The sequence below is a fragment of the Bufo gargarizans genome, chromosome 1, assembly GCF_014858855.1.
Source record: "Bufo gargarizans isolate SCDJY-AF-19 chromosome 1, ASM1485885v1, whole genome shotgun sequence".
Classification (NCBI taxonomy): domain Eukaryota; kingdom Metazoa; phylum Chordata; class Amphibia; order Anura; family Bufonidae; genus Bufo; species Bufo gargarizans.
In genome coordinates, this window is record NC_058080.1 from 677,690,075 (window position 1) to 677,706,617 (window position 16,543).

The following is a 16,543-nucleotide window of genomic DNA, read 5'->3' on the forward strand; positions in this document are numbered from 1 at the left end:
TCAACCCCTTTAATGCCTCTGTAGTCTTCATTGCAAAACTTCATTGCACCAAGATTAATACTCTGCCTCTACTATGGAAACTAAAGAGGAATTAAAGGGGGGAAAAATGTACAGTGACAGTAGAGTATTAGTTTAATGAGTAGCTGTAAACAGAATTAAACCTATTAAACCAGGGATACTGCCTGGTAGGCTTGATCCTGCTAATTAAAGTAATTAATGTCTAATGAAAATTGGTTGTGTTCTTCCCAATAAACTTTTATTTTTAATGCAAATGAGGGTTACAGCGTACTGAGGGGTGTGGCCAGCACTGGATATCTGAGCGGGCTGAGGTGCCCTGAGGGTCTAGGACTGCCCATTGGCGCACTAAAGCCCTCATTTATGTAAATAATAAAAGTATTTCTTTCTCAGGTACACTGCAACTGATTTTCACAAGACAGGTATCCTCAGGATCATCCCTATCAAGTAGTATTTATTTATTGTACTCACTTTTATAGTGCTGACATATTCCGCAGCGCTTTACAGACATTAGCATCGCACTGTCCTCAATGGGGCTCACAATCTAAGGTGCCTGGTTTAACGATTCATCCTGCTTTTTTAATTAATAATATGCTGTCGCTGTATGTTCCTTTCTTTTATAATGCATCTTCTATGTTGTCGATCAGCTCTGTGGCACCGCATTTAACCTTTGGCCCTTGTCCTGTGTTTGAAACTGTAATTCTTAAGATGCTAAAAAAAAAAAAAAAAAAAGGTCTGCACAATACACATTACGCTTCGTAAGTTGAAATTCTTTTCTGAAATGTCACTTGACTCAATAGCTTGTCTGGAAAAGCCAGAAGAGAGAAAACACATGCATACACAAATTCGTCAGCGTTAATCTTAGACTAAATTATTTTGGCTGAGATGAAATATTGCTTTAAAGACTCCTGATGCAATAAAATGCCTTCTAAATTCCTAAAGGACTGACACGTTCCTTAAGTGCAGCCCAGGCCTCCATGTTCTGGTCTTTAGCAGAATCTCAAATAACCTTGTTTGAATCGGCCCCGCTAAGTTCTCTGACAGCATGCAGATTTTTTTTTGTTTTGTTTTCATTTAGCCTCGCTTCCTTTGACCAGCGTGCGGTTAAAATAAATGATGAGATTTACTGATATGCTGTTGTTCTTTGGAAGTAAATGAGGTTAGAGTGTGGTTGAGATGAGGTCAAAGGTGGAGGAGGATTAGGTCAGGTCTGGAGCAGATTCACTTACAAATCTTTCAGTATTTGACAAAAATAAGATATAGGGTGATTAAAGAAGATGAACTACCTACTGCTACTGTTTGTTGGTAAATCGGTGAGCCAGTGCACCTTCTTTATTGCTGTCCACGATCTAGTTGTGAAAGGGATGAAATTAGTGTAATAACCTCTTTGTGCCTCTGGTATGTAACACATTCTCTGGAAATTGTTGTTGGTTTCTAAAATGCTTGACATACAAATTCAGAGCGTGTTTTATGTCCTTTTGTAATACACTTGTCTTGACAATTTAAAGGGTTTCTTCACTTGGGATATTGCCTACTTTTTAGAAGGGTCTCTTCTCTTGACAATAAGTAGATCTCAAGGTGTCCTCTTGCTGGGAACCCCAACAATCAACTGTAATACATGGCATTCCGTGTTCAGTTTCCCTGCAGTGTCACCACAGGACACATTAAGCATTACACAGTGCTCATTCAAATCGATGGCAGGACAGGTCCTCCAGAGCAGGGTTCCTCAACTCCAGTCCTTAGGGGCCCACCTGACAGTCATGTTTTCAGGATTTCCTTAGTATTGAGCAGGTGATATAATTTGTGTCAGTGCATCAGGTAATCATTCTGTAGGATGTTCTCAAATCATGACCAGTAGGTGGGCCCTGAGGACTGGAGTTGAGGAACACTGCTTCGGAGAAAGAGATGCTCTTGGTAACCACTTTCCACTCTGCCAAAAGATGAGGATTCTAACCAGATGACTCGAAAAATTCCGTAATAGGGTCTATGAAAATTTGTTTTCTAAACTGGTAACTAGGGATGAGCAAATCGACTTTGGATGCTTCATCTGAAGGCTATTTGCATAAAACTTTGTAATACCACTTGGAACCAAACCCGAGTTCGGTATCAAGGTTTTTTACAGTAATAATTAATTCACAAAGTTATTACAAGAAGTCTCGCCGGACTTTGCAAAGTTATAGGAGCCAATACATTCTAATATTGTACGGAGCTCCTGCTCCGTACAGTATTACAACAACGTTTTATGCGAATCGACTTTGGATAAAGTATGCAAAGTCGATTCGCTCATCCCTAATGGTAACCCTTGTCATTAATGCATAACTCAAAAAGGGGTTGTTGAGGTTAGAACACATGAATGCTTACCCATTGCCTCTCTTCTCCATGGACTGTTCCTGGTTTTGCAACTTGACAACCTATGAAGAGGAAAGGTGTAACTAGCTTTATGCTGAACTTAAGAAAAAAAGAAAGTTGGTGCATTTCATTAAATCATACCTTATACACTGGGTCTTGGCCAGTGTTATATAGCGGGCTTGAGGATATGTGTCTGATGGGTGTTTCTGCATTGCCTTCCCCTGCTTGCTTGGTATGGGATGAAAGGAGTTGTCCAAAGTTAGAAAAAGGACCCTTTTACACGGGCGAGTTTTCCGCGCGGGTGCAATGCGTGAAGTAAATGCACTGCACCCGCACTGAATCCGGACCCATTAATTTCTATGGGGCTGTGCACATGAGAGGTGATTTTCACGCATCACTTGTGCGTTGCGTGAAAATCGCAGCAAGCTCTATTTTGTGCGTTTTTCACACAACGCAGGCCCCATAGAAGTGAATGAGGCTGCGTGAAAATCGCAAGCATCCGCAAGCAAGTGCGGATGCGGTGCGATTTTCACGCAAGGTTGCTAGGAGATGATTGGGATGGATCCCCGATCATTATTATTTTCCCTTATAACATGGTTATAAGGGAAAATAATAGCATTCTTAATACAGAATGCATAGTACAATAGGGCTGGATGGGTTAAAAAAAATAAAAAACTAAAAATAAAATTTAACTCTCCTTAATCCACTTGTTCGCACAGCCGGCATCTCTTCTGTCTTTATCTGTGAGGAAAAGGACCTTTGATGATGTCACTGTGATCATCACATGGTATGTCATATGATCCATCACCATGGTAAAAGATCATGTGATAGACCATGTAATGAGCGCAGTGACGTCATCAAAGGTCCAATTCCTAAAAGAAGACAGAAGAGATGCCGGCTGCGCGAACAAGTGGATTAAGGTGAGTTAAGTAATTATAAAAATATATATATAATTTTTTTAACCCCTCCAGCCCTGTTGTACTATGCATTCTGTATTCAGAATGCTATTATTTTCCCTTATAACCATGTTCTAAGGGGAAATAATACAATCTACACAACCTTGAACCCAAACCTGAACTTCTGTTCTGTTTTTTGCACCCGCGTGATAAAAACAGAACGGAACGCAATCGCAGTCAAAACTGACTGCAATTGGGTACCTACTCGCGCTGGTTTGCCGCAACGCATCCGGACCTTATCCGGACACGCTCGTGTGAAAGAGGCCAAAGGGTTTGACTTTGTTGTCAGAAACCGTGCCTCTTTTGTTTATACTCTGCCCCTCGTATTACAGCTCACCACATGGAAGTAAATGGGGCTGAGCTGCTATACCAGACCCAGTCCATGAGCACATGCGAGCTCTTTCTGGAAAAAAAGGCAAGCCTTTTTTTTTTTTTTTTTTTTATTAAGGAAACCCTATTATTCGGTCCTTCACAAACAGTTTTGTCTCTAGTGTTTTTTTGGGCAAAAACAGAAAATCAAACCTTAAGGAAGGGAAGCCTAACTTGATCAGAGATTTATTTGTTACTTTTATTAAACTTTTTGAGTTTTTTTTTGCCCATATAACGTGTTGAACCACCTGTGTTTTTTTTTTTTTTGTAATGGCTTTTTTTGAGAAAAGCGTGGACCCTCCCTGCAATGTCACTTCCTTTGTAGAGCTGTATGGCAAAAATACATTGGGAAAAAATGCCATGTAAAAAGGTCATTTGAAAAAAAAAGTGTTTTTAGAAGCAGCAAAAAGAAATGGAGGTCTATGGGTGGAAAACGCCAGGTAATGAGGGAAAAAAATAACAGACCCAGAAGATGCTGCAATTTGAAAAAACACTACTGTCTCAAACAGGGCATTTCAAGGTGTGACTTTTTTTCCCCCTATAAAAATGCAGCTAAAAGCAACAGCAAAGAAGCACACGATGCCCCAAAAATGCAAAAATTAATCTATGCCTCAGGGTGGTCTCACACATGCATCTTTTTGAGCCAAAGAGATAAGTGGATTCAAGGAATTGGGCAGTATAAAGCAAGGACGTACTTTGCCAGATCATTTCTGTCTTTGGCTTTGAAAACAGCAGCAAAAACTGCAGTGGCCTTTTCACATAGAACACAGGGCCATATTTATCAATGCCTTTTACTCTACAAAAGTGGCTTAAAAATTGGCAAATACACAATAATTGGCAACTTTTTCTATGTCTCTGCCTGTGTGGTTAAAAGCATGGTAGGCATGTCTGCCCTAATGTGACACCTGTATTATTATATACTGCACACAGACAGATAGTTGTTCCTGCTGGAGTAGTGACAGTCTGGACCCACAAGAGGAAGCGGTAGACCCCCTGATAATTATACGTTTGCTGGTGGAATGACTGATGTGGGCGCACAGATAGAATCTGTGTCGTGTCTTAAATATCTCGAGCAGTCTGCCTGCTTACTATGGCGGTGTGACAAGGTGTTATGACTGCCGTGCTCTGTTTTGTCTGGTAAAGTCAAATAATCAAGCTCTGAATGTTAATTGCAGTGTTCTCCGTCCACTGTCTGAATGACTTTTATATTTAAGTAACCTGAGAAAAAAAAATCCATTTTGTGCCTTTTACAACATCTGTATTATAATGTTCAAAAATGAAATTTGTGGTGCCTTTCTATTGATTTTTCCAGCCATTTGTGCTGCAGACTTGGGGTCCATTCACACGTCTGCAAAATGGGTCTGCATCCGTTCCGCAATTTTGCGGAACGGGTGCGGACCAATTCATTTCCAATGGGGCCGCAAAAGAGGCGGACAGCACACAGTGTACTGTCCGCATCCGCACTTCCGTAACCGCAAACAAATACAACAAGTCCTATTCTTGTTCGCAGACACAAACAAGAAAAGGCATTTCTATTATAGTGCCGGCCCTGTGCGGTCCACAAAATGTGGAACGCACAAGGCCGGTGGCCGTGTTTTGCGGATCCGCAATTTGCGACCGCTAAAACACTTCCGGACGTGTGAATGGACCCTAAAGTGTCCTTTACACTGCCTGTTGTGTAGGCAGATTATTATTATTATATTATTATTATTATTATTAGGCTGGGGCAGTATATTGTGCTGCATATTCTGCATGTCCGCAAAAAAATGGATTGCATTCCGCATTTTTGCGGACCCATAGACTACAATGGGGCCACGTCTTGATTTTCATTGACAAGTGTAGGGAATGTTTTATTTGTTGTGAAGCCGTAGAACGGAAGAAAAGGGCCCCATAGAAGTGAATAGGTCTTCATCTGATCCGCAAAAAAAAAACGATCCGCATGTTTGAATGAGCCTTAATGCTCCTCTCTGGGCATCGTTATCTAGGCCTATCAAAAGAACATTAGAGCTGCCATACTGCTATTATAATAAGGATTACCCTTCAGATAACATCTTCCCCTCACAGCAGCAGTAAACTGACAATGGATGATATATACTGTATATAGTCCTGTACTAGGTGAACCATACACTACTGTCTCTGTTAGTCCCATGGATACTTGATTAGAGTGCATGCTTGATTGTCACTCTATTCACACTACGGTCATGCAGTGAGGAGAACTGGGGAGCTCAGGACCCCCATTCTAGTGATCAGTTGAGGTCCCAGGAGATGGGCAGCAATCAGACACTTATCACCTATTCTTTGGATTGGTAATAAATGTCAGTTTTGGTAAAATTTCTTTAAAAGGGTTATCCAAGGCTTATAATGCCCCCCAAAATGCCTGGGCCCCTCCTCTAGATCATACTTGCCCTGAACTCCTCGACATTTTTGATGCCCGCACGGCTGCTGCATCTCCCTGTCGGCGGATCAAAACATCCGCCTACGGAGGTGCAGCCAATAGCAAGCCGCAACGGGAACAAGCCTCCTTAGCATTGCGGGTGACGCTGGGGAGCCTTGTCCCTGTTGCGGCCTGCTATTGGCTGCACCCCCCACTCTCCAATCGCCGGCGGCCGTGCGGTCATCAGAAGCGATGCAGGTGCCGGGGAGCGGGGTAAGTATAACCTGTATGAGGGGCCAGGGCAGTAGGACATTATAGGGGTTGGATAACCCTTTTAAGCACAGAATACTGACTAATGGATCAATAAACAATAAGACTAAGGCCTCATGCACATGGCCACATTACAGCTCCATATACTGTACCTCCGCGTGCCTCTGACTAAATCCGTCAGAAAAATTGTGGCATGATTTATTGAATGCTGTATTGCAAAGGTGCAGATGTATCAAACGTTAACTTAAAGCCTAACACATGAAAGGGATATTCCAGGGCAAAAAAGTGTTCCCACGGGCTGCACGTGCTGTAACAAAAATAACCAAATCTGGACTCTCCGATCCCCCAACTGCTGCTGTTGCTGCTCCAATGGTGTCAGGGTCCCCTCTGCACTCTTCTTGGCATGGCAGAAAGTGGCTTTCCGCTGAGCCAATCACTAGCCTCAGCGATGACCTACCTCAGCCTACGATTGGCTTGGCGGCCAATGTTGAGACAGGAGCAGGAAGTGGAGCGCAGCGGGGACCCCGCCACTGTCAGATCGCGTTAGTGGATCAGTGAGGTGAGTGTAAGTGCTGTTATATTTTACAGCATGTGCAGCTCAAAGGGACACTTTTTTTGTGCTGTAATACCCCTTTAAATACAGTAGACTTTGAATTTGCACTTAAAGGGGTTGTCCCACGAAAGATATTCTGCAGTTTTCAAACCAGCACATGGATCTGATTACTTTTGTAACTACATGTCATTAAATATTTATTATGTATCTGTATAGCGCCACCTGCTGTTTGTTCTTTTTCTTATTCCTCTGTCCACCTCGCTGACGTGGACTCCTATGCTCAGTTCCATCCTTCATCTGCCTCCTGAGCTGTGATAGGGATAGAGCTGCAACAGAAAGGACACACCCACTGTGATATAAATCTCATGAGATCTCTGGACCCATGGACTGGTTCTAGACTAGATTGTATATGATTTCCAGTTTTTTTTTTATAATAATCATGGGATAACCCCTTTAATCTTATAAAAGCAGATGTCAAATTAAAGCTTGCTGTGACGGTGTATTTAAGGTGTTAAGTTCCATGTTAACATTTGCTACATCTGTACCCTCCCTTAGAGCCTTTGCTTATAGCACAGCATATGTCCATAATACGATGCTGTACAGAAGCACCATATGGCAGTACACGGAGTGCCTATGAATGAATGCATATAGTATGAAACCATAGGGACAGCTTGTTCGCCGCACATCAAGGATTGATGATTTTGCTCATATAAGCTTACAGTGTAAAGGGGGTGAAGTAATTACTATCAGCTTGGAGTGTGTAGTTGAGATTTCTTTATATATGGTCTTGTCATACATTTTCATCTAGTACACCAGTATCTCCACATGTTCTCTTCCTCATATGTTCCAGTTTTGGCATGAATCACGATGGAATTGGAAACTCATGTGGGACCAAAGGTCACGAAGCAGCAAAGTTAATGGCAGCTCACATTACGTCAAACACAAACCCTTTCTCCTGGTCGGCATGTAGCAGAGAATACATCACCAGCTTTCTAGAGTGAGTACTGTACTTTTTTTTAACTCCTATCATCCAGAATTTGCACAACTGTTTGACTTTCTGTTCACATGTGTGTTAAAGGGAACCTTTCACCTTGAAAATGCAGTGTGATTGGCGGGCAGCATGTTATAGAGCAGGACGAGCTGAGCAGATCGATATATAGTTTTATGGGAAAAGATCCATCACCACTTTCTGCTCTTCCTGAGCTTAGGAGTCCAGTAGGCTGTCTCTAGTGTGGCTGAGCTGGACCGCCCACCGGACTCCTGTTCCCAGAATGAGCAGAGGTTCAAATGAATACATTACTAGCCAAATGGGCAGTCCTATCAGTGACTGACAGCTATGGCTTTGTATACGCTTAGAAGGTATGTAAATCGGCTCTTAGCAAGCTCTGCCTCTGATGCCACCAGATGTAAGGCAGCTAAGTCAATGTTCAGCCCTTTTAAGAATCCCTGGGACATGACTTGGATAATAAATAATCCATCACCTCAAGCTGTTTTGGGGTGATTGCCCCTCATCAGTGCAGAGCAGAAAGTACTGGCTTAACTGGGTGAGAGGCCTAGGTCAGGATACTGGAGATGCTACTGTATATTTCCTTATGAAGGCCTAATATATCCAAGGCATATCTCAAGGCCTGTTTAAAAGGTCGAACATTGACTCGTAGCAGGAATGGTCAACCTGCGGCTACAATTACAACTCCCACCATGCCCTGCTGTAGGCTGATAGCTGTAGGTAGTCTGGGCATGCTGGGAGTTGTAGTTTTGCCAAAGCTGGAGAGCCTTACATCTGCTGACATTAGAGGCAGAGCTTGTTAAGAGCTCATCTGCATCCCTTTCTTCCAAGAATTCCAGAGAAGTGTAGCCTGTCTCATAAGGGCTCTTTCACACCTGCGTTATAGTCTTCCGGCATAGAGTTCCGTCGTCGGGGCTCTATGCCGGAAGAATAGAAACATAGAAACATAGAAACATAGAATGTGTCGGCAGATAAGAACCATTTGGCCCATCTAGTCTGCCCAATATATCTGAATCCTATGAATAGCCCCGGCCCTATCTTATATGAAGGATGGCCTTATGCCTATCCCATGCATGCTTAAACTCCTTCACTGTATTTGCAGCTACCACTTCTGCAGGAAGGCTATTCCATGCATCCACTACCCTCTCAGTAAAGTAATACTTCCTTATATTACTTTTAAACCTTTGCCCCTCTAATTTAAAACTGTGTCCTCTTGTGGTAGTTTTTCTTCTTTTAAATATGCTCTCCTCCTTTACCGAGTTGATTCCCTTTATGTATTTAAAAGTTTCTATCATATCCCCTCGGTCTCTTCTTTCTTCCAAGCTATACATATTAAGGTCTTTTAACCTTTCCTGGTAAGTTTTATCCTGCAATCCATGGACCAGTTTAGTAGCTCTTCTCTGAACTCTCTCTAGAGTATCTATATCCTTCTGGAGATATGGCCTCCAGTACTGCGCACAATACTCCAAGTGAGGTCTCACCAGTGTTCTGTACAGCGGCATAAGCACTTCACTCTTTCTACTGCTTATACCTCTCCCTATACATCCAAGCATTCTGCTTGCATTTCGTGCTGCTTTATTACATTGTCTTCCCACCAATACTGATCAGGATTTTCCTAATGCATTCTGAATGGACAGTCCGTCCTTCAGGATGCATCAGGATGTCTTCCGTTCCGGAACGGAACGTTTTTTGGCCGCAGCAAATAGCGCAGCATGCTGCGCTTTTTGCTCCGGCCAAAAATCCGGAACACTTGCCGCAAGGCCGGATCCGGAATGAATGCCCATTGAAAGGCATTGATCCGGATCCGGCCTTAAGCTAAACGTCGTTTCGGCGCATTGCCGGATGCGACGTTTAGCCTTTTCTCAATGGTTACCATGGCTGCCGGGACGCTAAAGTCCTGGCAGCCATGGTAAACTGTAGTGGGGAGCGGGGAGCAGCATACTTACCATCCGTGCGGCTCCCGGGGCGCTCCAGAGTGACGTCAGGGCGCCCCAGGCGCATGGATGACGTGATCGCATGGATCACATGATCCATGCGCATGGGGCGCTCTGACGTCATTCTGGAGCGCCCCGGGAGCCGCACGGATGGTAAGTATGCTGCTCCCCCGCTCCCCACTACTACTATGGCAACCAGGACTTTAATAGCGTCCTGGGTGCCATAGTAACACTGAAAGCATTTTGAAGACGGATCCGTCTTCAAATGCTTTCAGTACACTTGCGTTTTTCCGGATCCGGCGTGTAATTCCGGCAAGTGGAGTACACGCCGGATCCGGACAACGCAAGTGTGAAAGAGGCCTAAGACTCCTTACGACGATTAAGACTCCTTACGACGATTAGGCGCTCTCCATAAGGACATATATTTTCCCCTGAAATGTGTGCACACTTATACATGGAAGGTCATGTATGTCATATGTCAATCACTGATAAGAGCAGCGATGATTAAGTTGTGATCAATTCTTTGCCATAAAACTATATTATCCATCTGCCCAGCTGCTTCTATAGCATGACAGGTTCCCTCTTAAAGGGATCTTGCAATCTTAAACATTTATGTCTGAGAACAATGTAGGAGACTCTGGTACGCCGGCCACCAAAAGTGATAAAGACCTTGTGAAATTAAAAAAGACTGACTGCTCTCAGAAAAACCCCATTACAATCCGTAAGGGTATGTTCATACGACTGATTTTGAAAATCTGCCTATAACATGCAGCTGAGAATCCTCACTTTTATTAATTTTTTTAGCACGTTTTCTGGTGTGTTTTGGGGAATTTTTTTTATCCATATTATTATTAATATTATTTTTTTTTGTAAAAACATCTATTCCAAATATAGATAATTGGTAGTAATAAACACAAGAGAAGTTTCGGGCTGCAGCCATCTTAGCTGTCACATTTTATGACCTTATAGCAGTAGTTTTTACATCCAGTGGCCTGCATCGCTATTTAGCAATGCTCCATGTCCATAGCCTCCTGAAGGACATGACCGATTAAAGGGGTTGTCCGCTTTTTACTGTTTATCCTCAGGATAGGTCATCAATATCAGATCGGCAGGGGGCCGACTACCAGCAACTTCTGCCAATCAGCTGTTTGAAGAGAAAGAAGCTGTTGTACAAATGCTGCCTTCCCTTCATTGTTTACCTGCTCGTCGTCGCAGCGGTGATCAGGTGTAATTACAACTCCGCCGGGCCTAGGGTTCTTTGTTTGCCATACGTTATTTATTTTTTGTTGCAGAGGCTGCCTCAGTAGAAGTGTAGTATGACATGCTGCCATTTCAAATGACATGGACTAAACCAGGTCCACCACAGAGACAGCTGCTGTTTGTTAGCAGCTAATAAAGGGCAATCCTGAGCAGGGAACCCTCTCTGTGAAGTCCATATACAGAACATATGAGGCAAGCCCCTAAAAAATATGAAATTCAGAGGGATCACTAAATATGTTAGGTTTTATTTAATGCATTCACGTGATGTATACATTAAATGGATACCATACAGTGGCAACCATCTCTATAGGGTTCCACGATAAAAAACTAAATCCGTTTAACGTATACTCTTTTGCTGGACTCTGTAGAATGGAAAACTTTAGTGTTCTACGCATTTGCATCCTCCCCCCCCCCCCCCCCACATATATGTTTAACATGAGGAACAAAATGTTATGTGAACACAGCCTAAACTGTATGATTTCAACATGAGAATTTTGATGACGCAGGCCCTTTAGGCTGGGTTCACATGACATTTTTGTTTAATGTGTAACATATCCATAAAAAAAATTATAAAATACAAAAGTGTAGTATACTATGCTTTTTCCATCCTTTGGAGTCCAGCAAAAAAGTATATGTTAAATGGATAGGGACTTTTAGAATGGAACGCTATGGTGACGGATGCCACGGTATGACATCCATTGGAGGCATCTGTATTTGTCATGTGTATATGGCAAAAACCTGATGTGCACACAGCCTTAAGTATTTATTTTTTTATATTCTTAGGGCTTATGCACATGACCATATGCAGATCGGATGCGGACCCGTTCTTTACAATTTAAATTCTTTTGCAAAAGATGTAGACAGCACATGGTTCCGCGGTCCGCAAAAAAACATAGAGCATGTATCACTCTTGTCCGTTTTATGGACAAGGATAGGACATTTCTATTGAAGTGAAAAAATAAATAAAAAAAATTCTGAATGCACACAGCCGGGATTTGCAGAATACAAAACACATTTAATCGTGTGCATGAGCCCTTATATGGTCACTCTCATGTAGAGTTTTGCAGAAGACAAAAGGTTCCATGTACTGTAAGATTAAAAGACTGATCTTTCTGCGTCTTTTCACGACGGTAAAAAATTACATATGTGGTTCTGGGGAATCTGTCTTTACAAAAAATATCAAATTATGCCAAAAATAAAGTTGAGTGCCGGGCAAAGCCTGATTAATTTTCTGGCTGATCCTAAAATGCTGAAAGTAGCTTGTTCTGTAAGATTTGTCTTGGCAAATGTTTGAGGTATCAGTAAGAAAACGCACGTTTATATGATTTTGAGGACTGGGAATGAACTAAGCATTTCATGACCCAGTAGTCTCCTGAAGCTCTGATTTTGTTTTGGGATTTTTTTTTTGTCACAATTATTATTTTAAACAGATACTTGGGCAGCGAGTCGGTCGGCATCTAGTTCCAGCGAGTGACTTAGTGGTCCATGTTGAGACTATTTTTCCCCAGTCTAGACGTGTGTATCTCACTTGCACCTTTTTGGCAGTAAACAAATGGCATGGAACAGAAAAGCATAACACAACTTCTGGATGCCAATCAGCAGAGTTTCTGACTTGGCTTTCAGCTTGTGCCAATGTAGGTGTATTATTGGATGTTTTTTTGAACTGAGAAGAGGCAAACTAACAAACAAGAATGTATAAATGATTTATTTTGGTAAAGTTTTTTTTATGAGTTTTTTTTTTTTCCAAAAGACATTAGAAAGAACAAAATGTCTTCCAACATATGCATGAAAAACAGGTAATACATCATCAAAAGTGGCAGAAGCTTAGTATTTAAAGGGGTGTTCTGGTTTCTTCAAGTTAAAGGGGTTGTCCAGCCTTTACTAAGTGATGGCCTGCATTAGTAACTAATGCAGAAAGTAAAATTGTCTAGCTATTTATTATACAATAAATATCCTTAAAGGGATTGTCCAGCCTTTACTAAGTGATAGACATCCTCTGAACTACACGACTCCATCAACCTTGTGGTGGAGGGAGCTTGTTACTATAGCACTGCTCCCTTTGAAGCCCGAGCAGTTGATTGGCGGGGAGTGTGGGGTGTTGGAGAAGCTAGTGATAGCCAATCCTGAGGATAGGCTATCACTTAGTAAAGTCTGGACAACCCCCTTTAAAGGGAACCTGTCATGTGGATATTTGATTATAATCTAACTAATTGTATACAATCATTAACTACTAAAAAAAATGCCTTAGATGTATTCACTTACTGGTGTGACAGATGGTTACCTCATAATATACACACAAAGATGCCACATGCCGCATGCTAATGAGCTGATTTGAGTCCAGCGTGATGTCATTGAGTCCAGTGTATATTTAATTCAGAGCTATAGCCACTCCCCTGTCCACCTGCTGCTGATTCATATGGAAAATAACTGTCACTCAGCAGCAGGTGGGCGGGGAGAGTCAGGAGCTCATGAATATTCATGACTCATTATCAGCTGGAGCTTTTCAATACAAGATGGTGGCAGATTGACCTGATCAATTAAAGAAAGTAACCCAGCATTTTGCTAAGAGAATCAGTCACTTATTTATGTTGCCCTTAGTTAGGACACCATAAAACTGGTGACATGTTCCCTTTAAGGATATTTATTGTATCCTGAAAATTTAGCCAGTTTTCCAATTTACTTCCGGCATTAATTCCTCATAGTTTTCAAGATCTCTGCTTGCTGTAAGACAAAATGAAACTTCCATTGCTTACTTCCACTGAATAAAAATCTGTCCTGGTCATGTGATGATCACACAATTGCTCAGGTCGCACCTCTATGTTTATGATATGACCAGGACAGATTGGGACTAAACATTGAAGGTTTATATTGTCTTACAGCCCGCGGATATATTGAAAACTATGAGCCGGAGACTATTGCCAAACGTATATTGGAAATTAGACTTTTTTTGCTGAAACCGAAATATATCCATTTAACATTTAAAAGGGTTTTCAGGCATTTTTATACTGATAGACCTATTCTCAGGATAGGTCATCAGTATCTGATCTGTGGGGGTCCAACACCAATCAGCTGTTTGAGAAGGCAGCGGCGCTCCTGTGAGCTCTACTGCCAAGCTCTACTTTACCAAGCACAGTGCCGTACATTGTATAGCGGCTGTGCTTGGTATCGCGCTCAGCCTCATTTACTTCCTGGGGTCCTGGGTATCGGACCTTCACCGATTAGATCCTGAGGATAGGTCATCAGAATTAAAAAGTCAGAAAACCCCTTGCAGATTTAGAGGTTCTATGGCCTTCTGCAATGCAAATATTGCTGCTTATATACTAAAAAGTTATAGACCGTACTTGTTTATACATGTGTTTCAAGAACTCTGCTTGCTATCATTGAAAGGACAATATGTCCCGACTGTGTCCTGCTCACACAGCTGCTGGTTTTATTACCATGTGTACACATAAAAAGGAGGGGAAAAGTTTAGCTAAGAGCTCAAGCCGGAATTTAAGACTGGAGAGAAAGTTGTGGGGCGGCTGTGCAGAGACTGTAGAACATGATAAAATGTATAACTGAAGACAATGAAGCAGATTTACTAATCCTATAGATGAAGTAAACTTAAGGGGAAGATTTATCAAAAAAAGGTGTAAAGAAAAACTTGCTCAGTTGCCTATAGCAACCATTTAGATTCTACCTTTCACTTTTCAGAGCTGCTTTGGAAAATTAAAGGTGGAATCTGATTGGTTGCTATGGAAGTTAAGGGAACAGCTGAGGTGACCCAGATCCATCAGATGTTGATTTCATTACTTGTCTGTGATGGGAATGCTCATTTAATGGTTTTTCCTAGTTTGGGAGAACTTGTCCAGCAGTTTGGGAGCTAGAAAGACCCCTAATGTCACAAACAAAGGGGGCCTGGTACTAGAAAACTGATGAAGTCCATACTCATTTGGCTTTGACCGACTTTGACTCCTGAGTCGCACATGAGAACTCATTGAGTGGTGATCACACCTACTATACCAAGAGTTTCTAAAACGTGAGAGCCCCTATAATACTTTTTGTATTTTACTGACCATGCAAAACATGTCTCTCACCGTACAGATATTGAATTCTTTGAAAAACTTGTGTATCCTGGTCTGATTGGTCCATTTTTCCTGCAGAGGCAACTAAATATACAGATTATAGGATTCGCTGGTGTAACGACACCTGGATTATGTCACATACAGTTGCAGGAAAAAGTATGTGAACCCTTTGGAATTATATGGATTTCTGCACAAATTGGTCATAAAATGTGATCTGATCTTCAGCTAAGTCACAACAATAGACAATCACAGTCTGCTTAAACTAATAACACACAAAGAATTAAATGTTACTATGTTTTTATTGAACACACCATGTAAACATTCACAGTGCAGGTGGAAAAAGTATGTGAACTCCTAGACTAATGACATCTCCAAGAGCTAATTGGAGTGAGGTGTCAGCCAACTGGAGTCCAATCAATGAGATGAGATTGGAGGTTTTGGTTACAGCTGACCTGCCCTATAAAAAAACACACACCAGTTCTGGGTTTGCTTTTCACAAGAAGCATTGCCTGATGTGAATGATGCCTCGCACAAAAGAGCTCTCAGAAGACCTGCGATTAAGAATTATTGACTTGCATATAGCTGGAAAGGGTTATAAAAGTTTCTCTATAAGCCTTGCTGTTCATCAGTCCACGGTAAGACTTATTGCCTATAAATGGTGAAGGTTCAGCACTGATGCTACTCTCCCTAGGAGTGGCCGTCGTGTAAAGATGACTGCAAGAGCACAGCGCAGACTGCTCAATGAGGTGAAGAAGAATCCTAGAGTGTCAGCTAAAGACTTACAAAAGTCTCAGGCATATGCTAACATCCCTGTTAGTGAATCTACGATACGTAAAACACTAAACCAGAATGGATTTCATGGGAGGATACCACAGAGGAAGCCACTGCTGTCCAAAAAAAACATTGCTGCACGTTTACACAAGAGCACTTGGATGTTCCACAGCAGTACTGGCAAAATATTCTGTGGACGGATGAAACCAAAGTTGAGTTGTTTGGAAGAAACACACAACACTATGTGTGGAGAAAAAGAGGCACAGCACACCAACATCAAAACCTCATCCCAACTGTGAAGTATGGTGGTGGGGGCATCATGGTTTGGGGCTGCTTTGCTGCGTCAGGGCCTGGACGGATTGCCATCATCGAAGGAAAAATGAATTCCCAAGTTTATCAAGACATTTTGCAGGAGAACTTAAGGCCATCTGTCCACCACCTGAAGCTCAACAGAAGATGGGTCTTGCAACAGGACAACGACCCAAAGCATAGAAGTAAATCAACAACAGAATGGCTTAAACAGAAGAAAATACACCTTCTGGAGAGGCCCAGTCAGAGTCCTGACCTCAACCCGATTGAGATGCTGTGGCATGACCTCAAGAAAGCGATTCACACCAGACAT

At 42.1% G+C, this 16,543-nt stretch overlaps 1 protein-coding gene across 3 annotated transcripts in view; it reads left to right on the forward strand.

Annotated features, from left to right (window-relative positions):
• ADAMTS6 (ADAM metallopeptidase with thrombospondin type 1 motif 6) overlaps positions 1-16,543 on the forward strand; it is a 270,149-nt gene that overhangs the window by 136,430 nt on the left and 117,176 nt on the right. For all 3 annotated transcript variants that reach the window (XM_044292316.1, XM_044292332.1, XM_044292325.1), the window contains exon 10: positions 7,737-7,883. In XM_044292316.1, the coding sequence (XP_044148251.1) occupies positions 7,737-7,883 (147 nt within the window). The remainder of the gene's footprint in view (positions 1-7,736; positions 7,884-16,543) is intronic.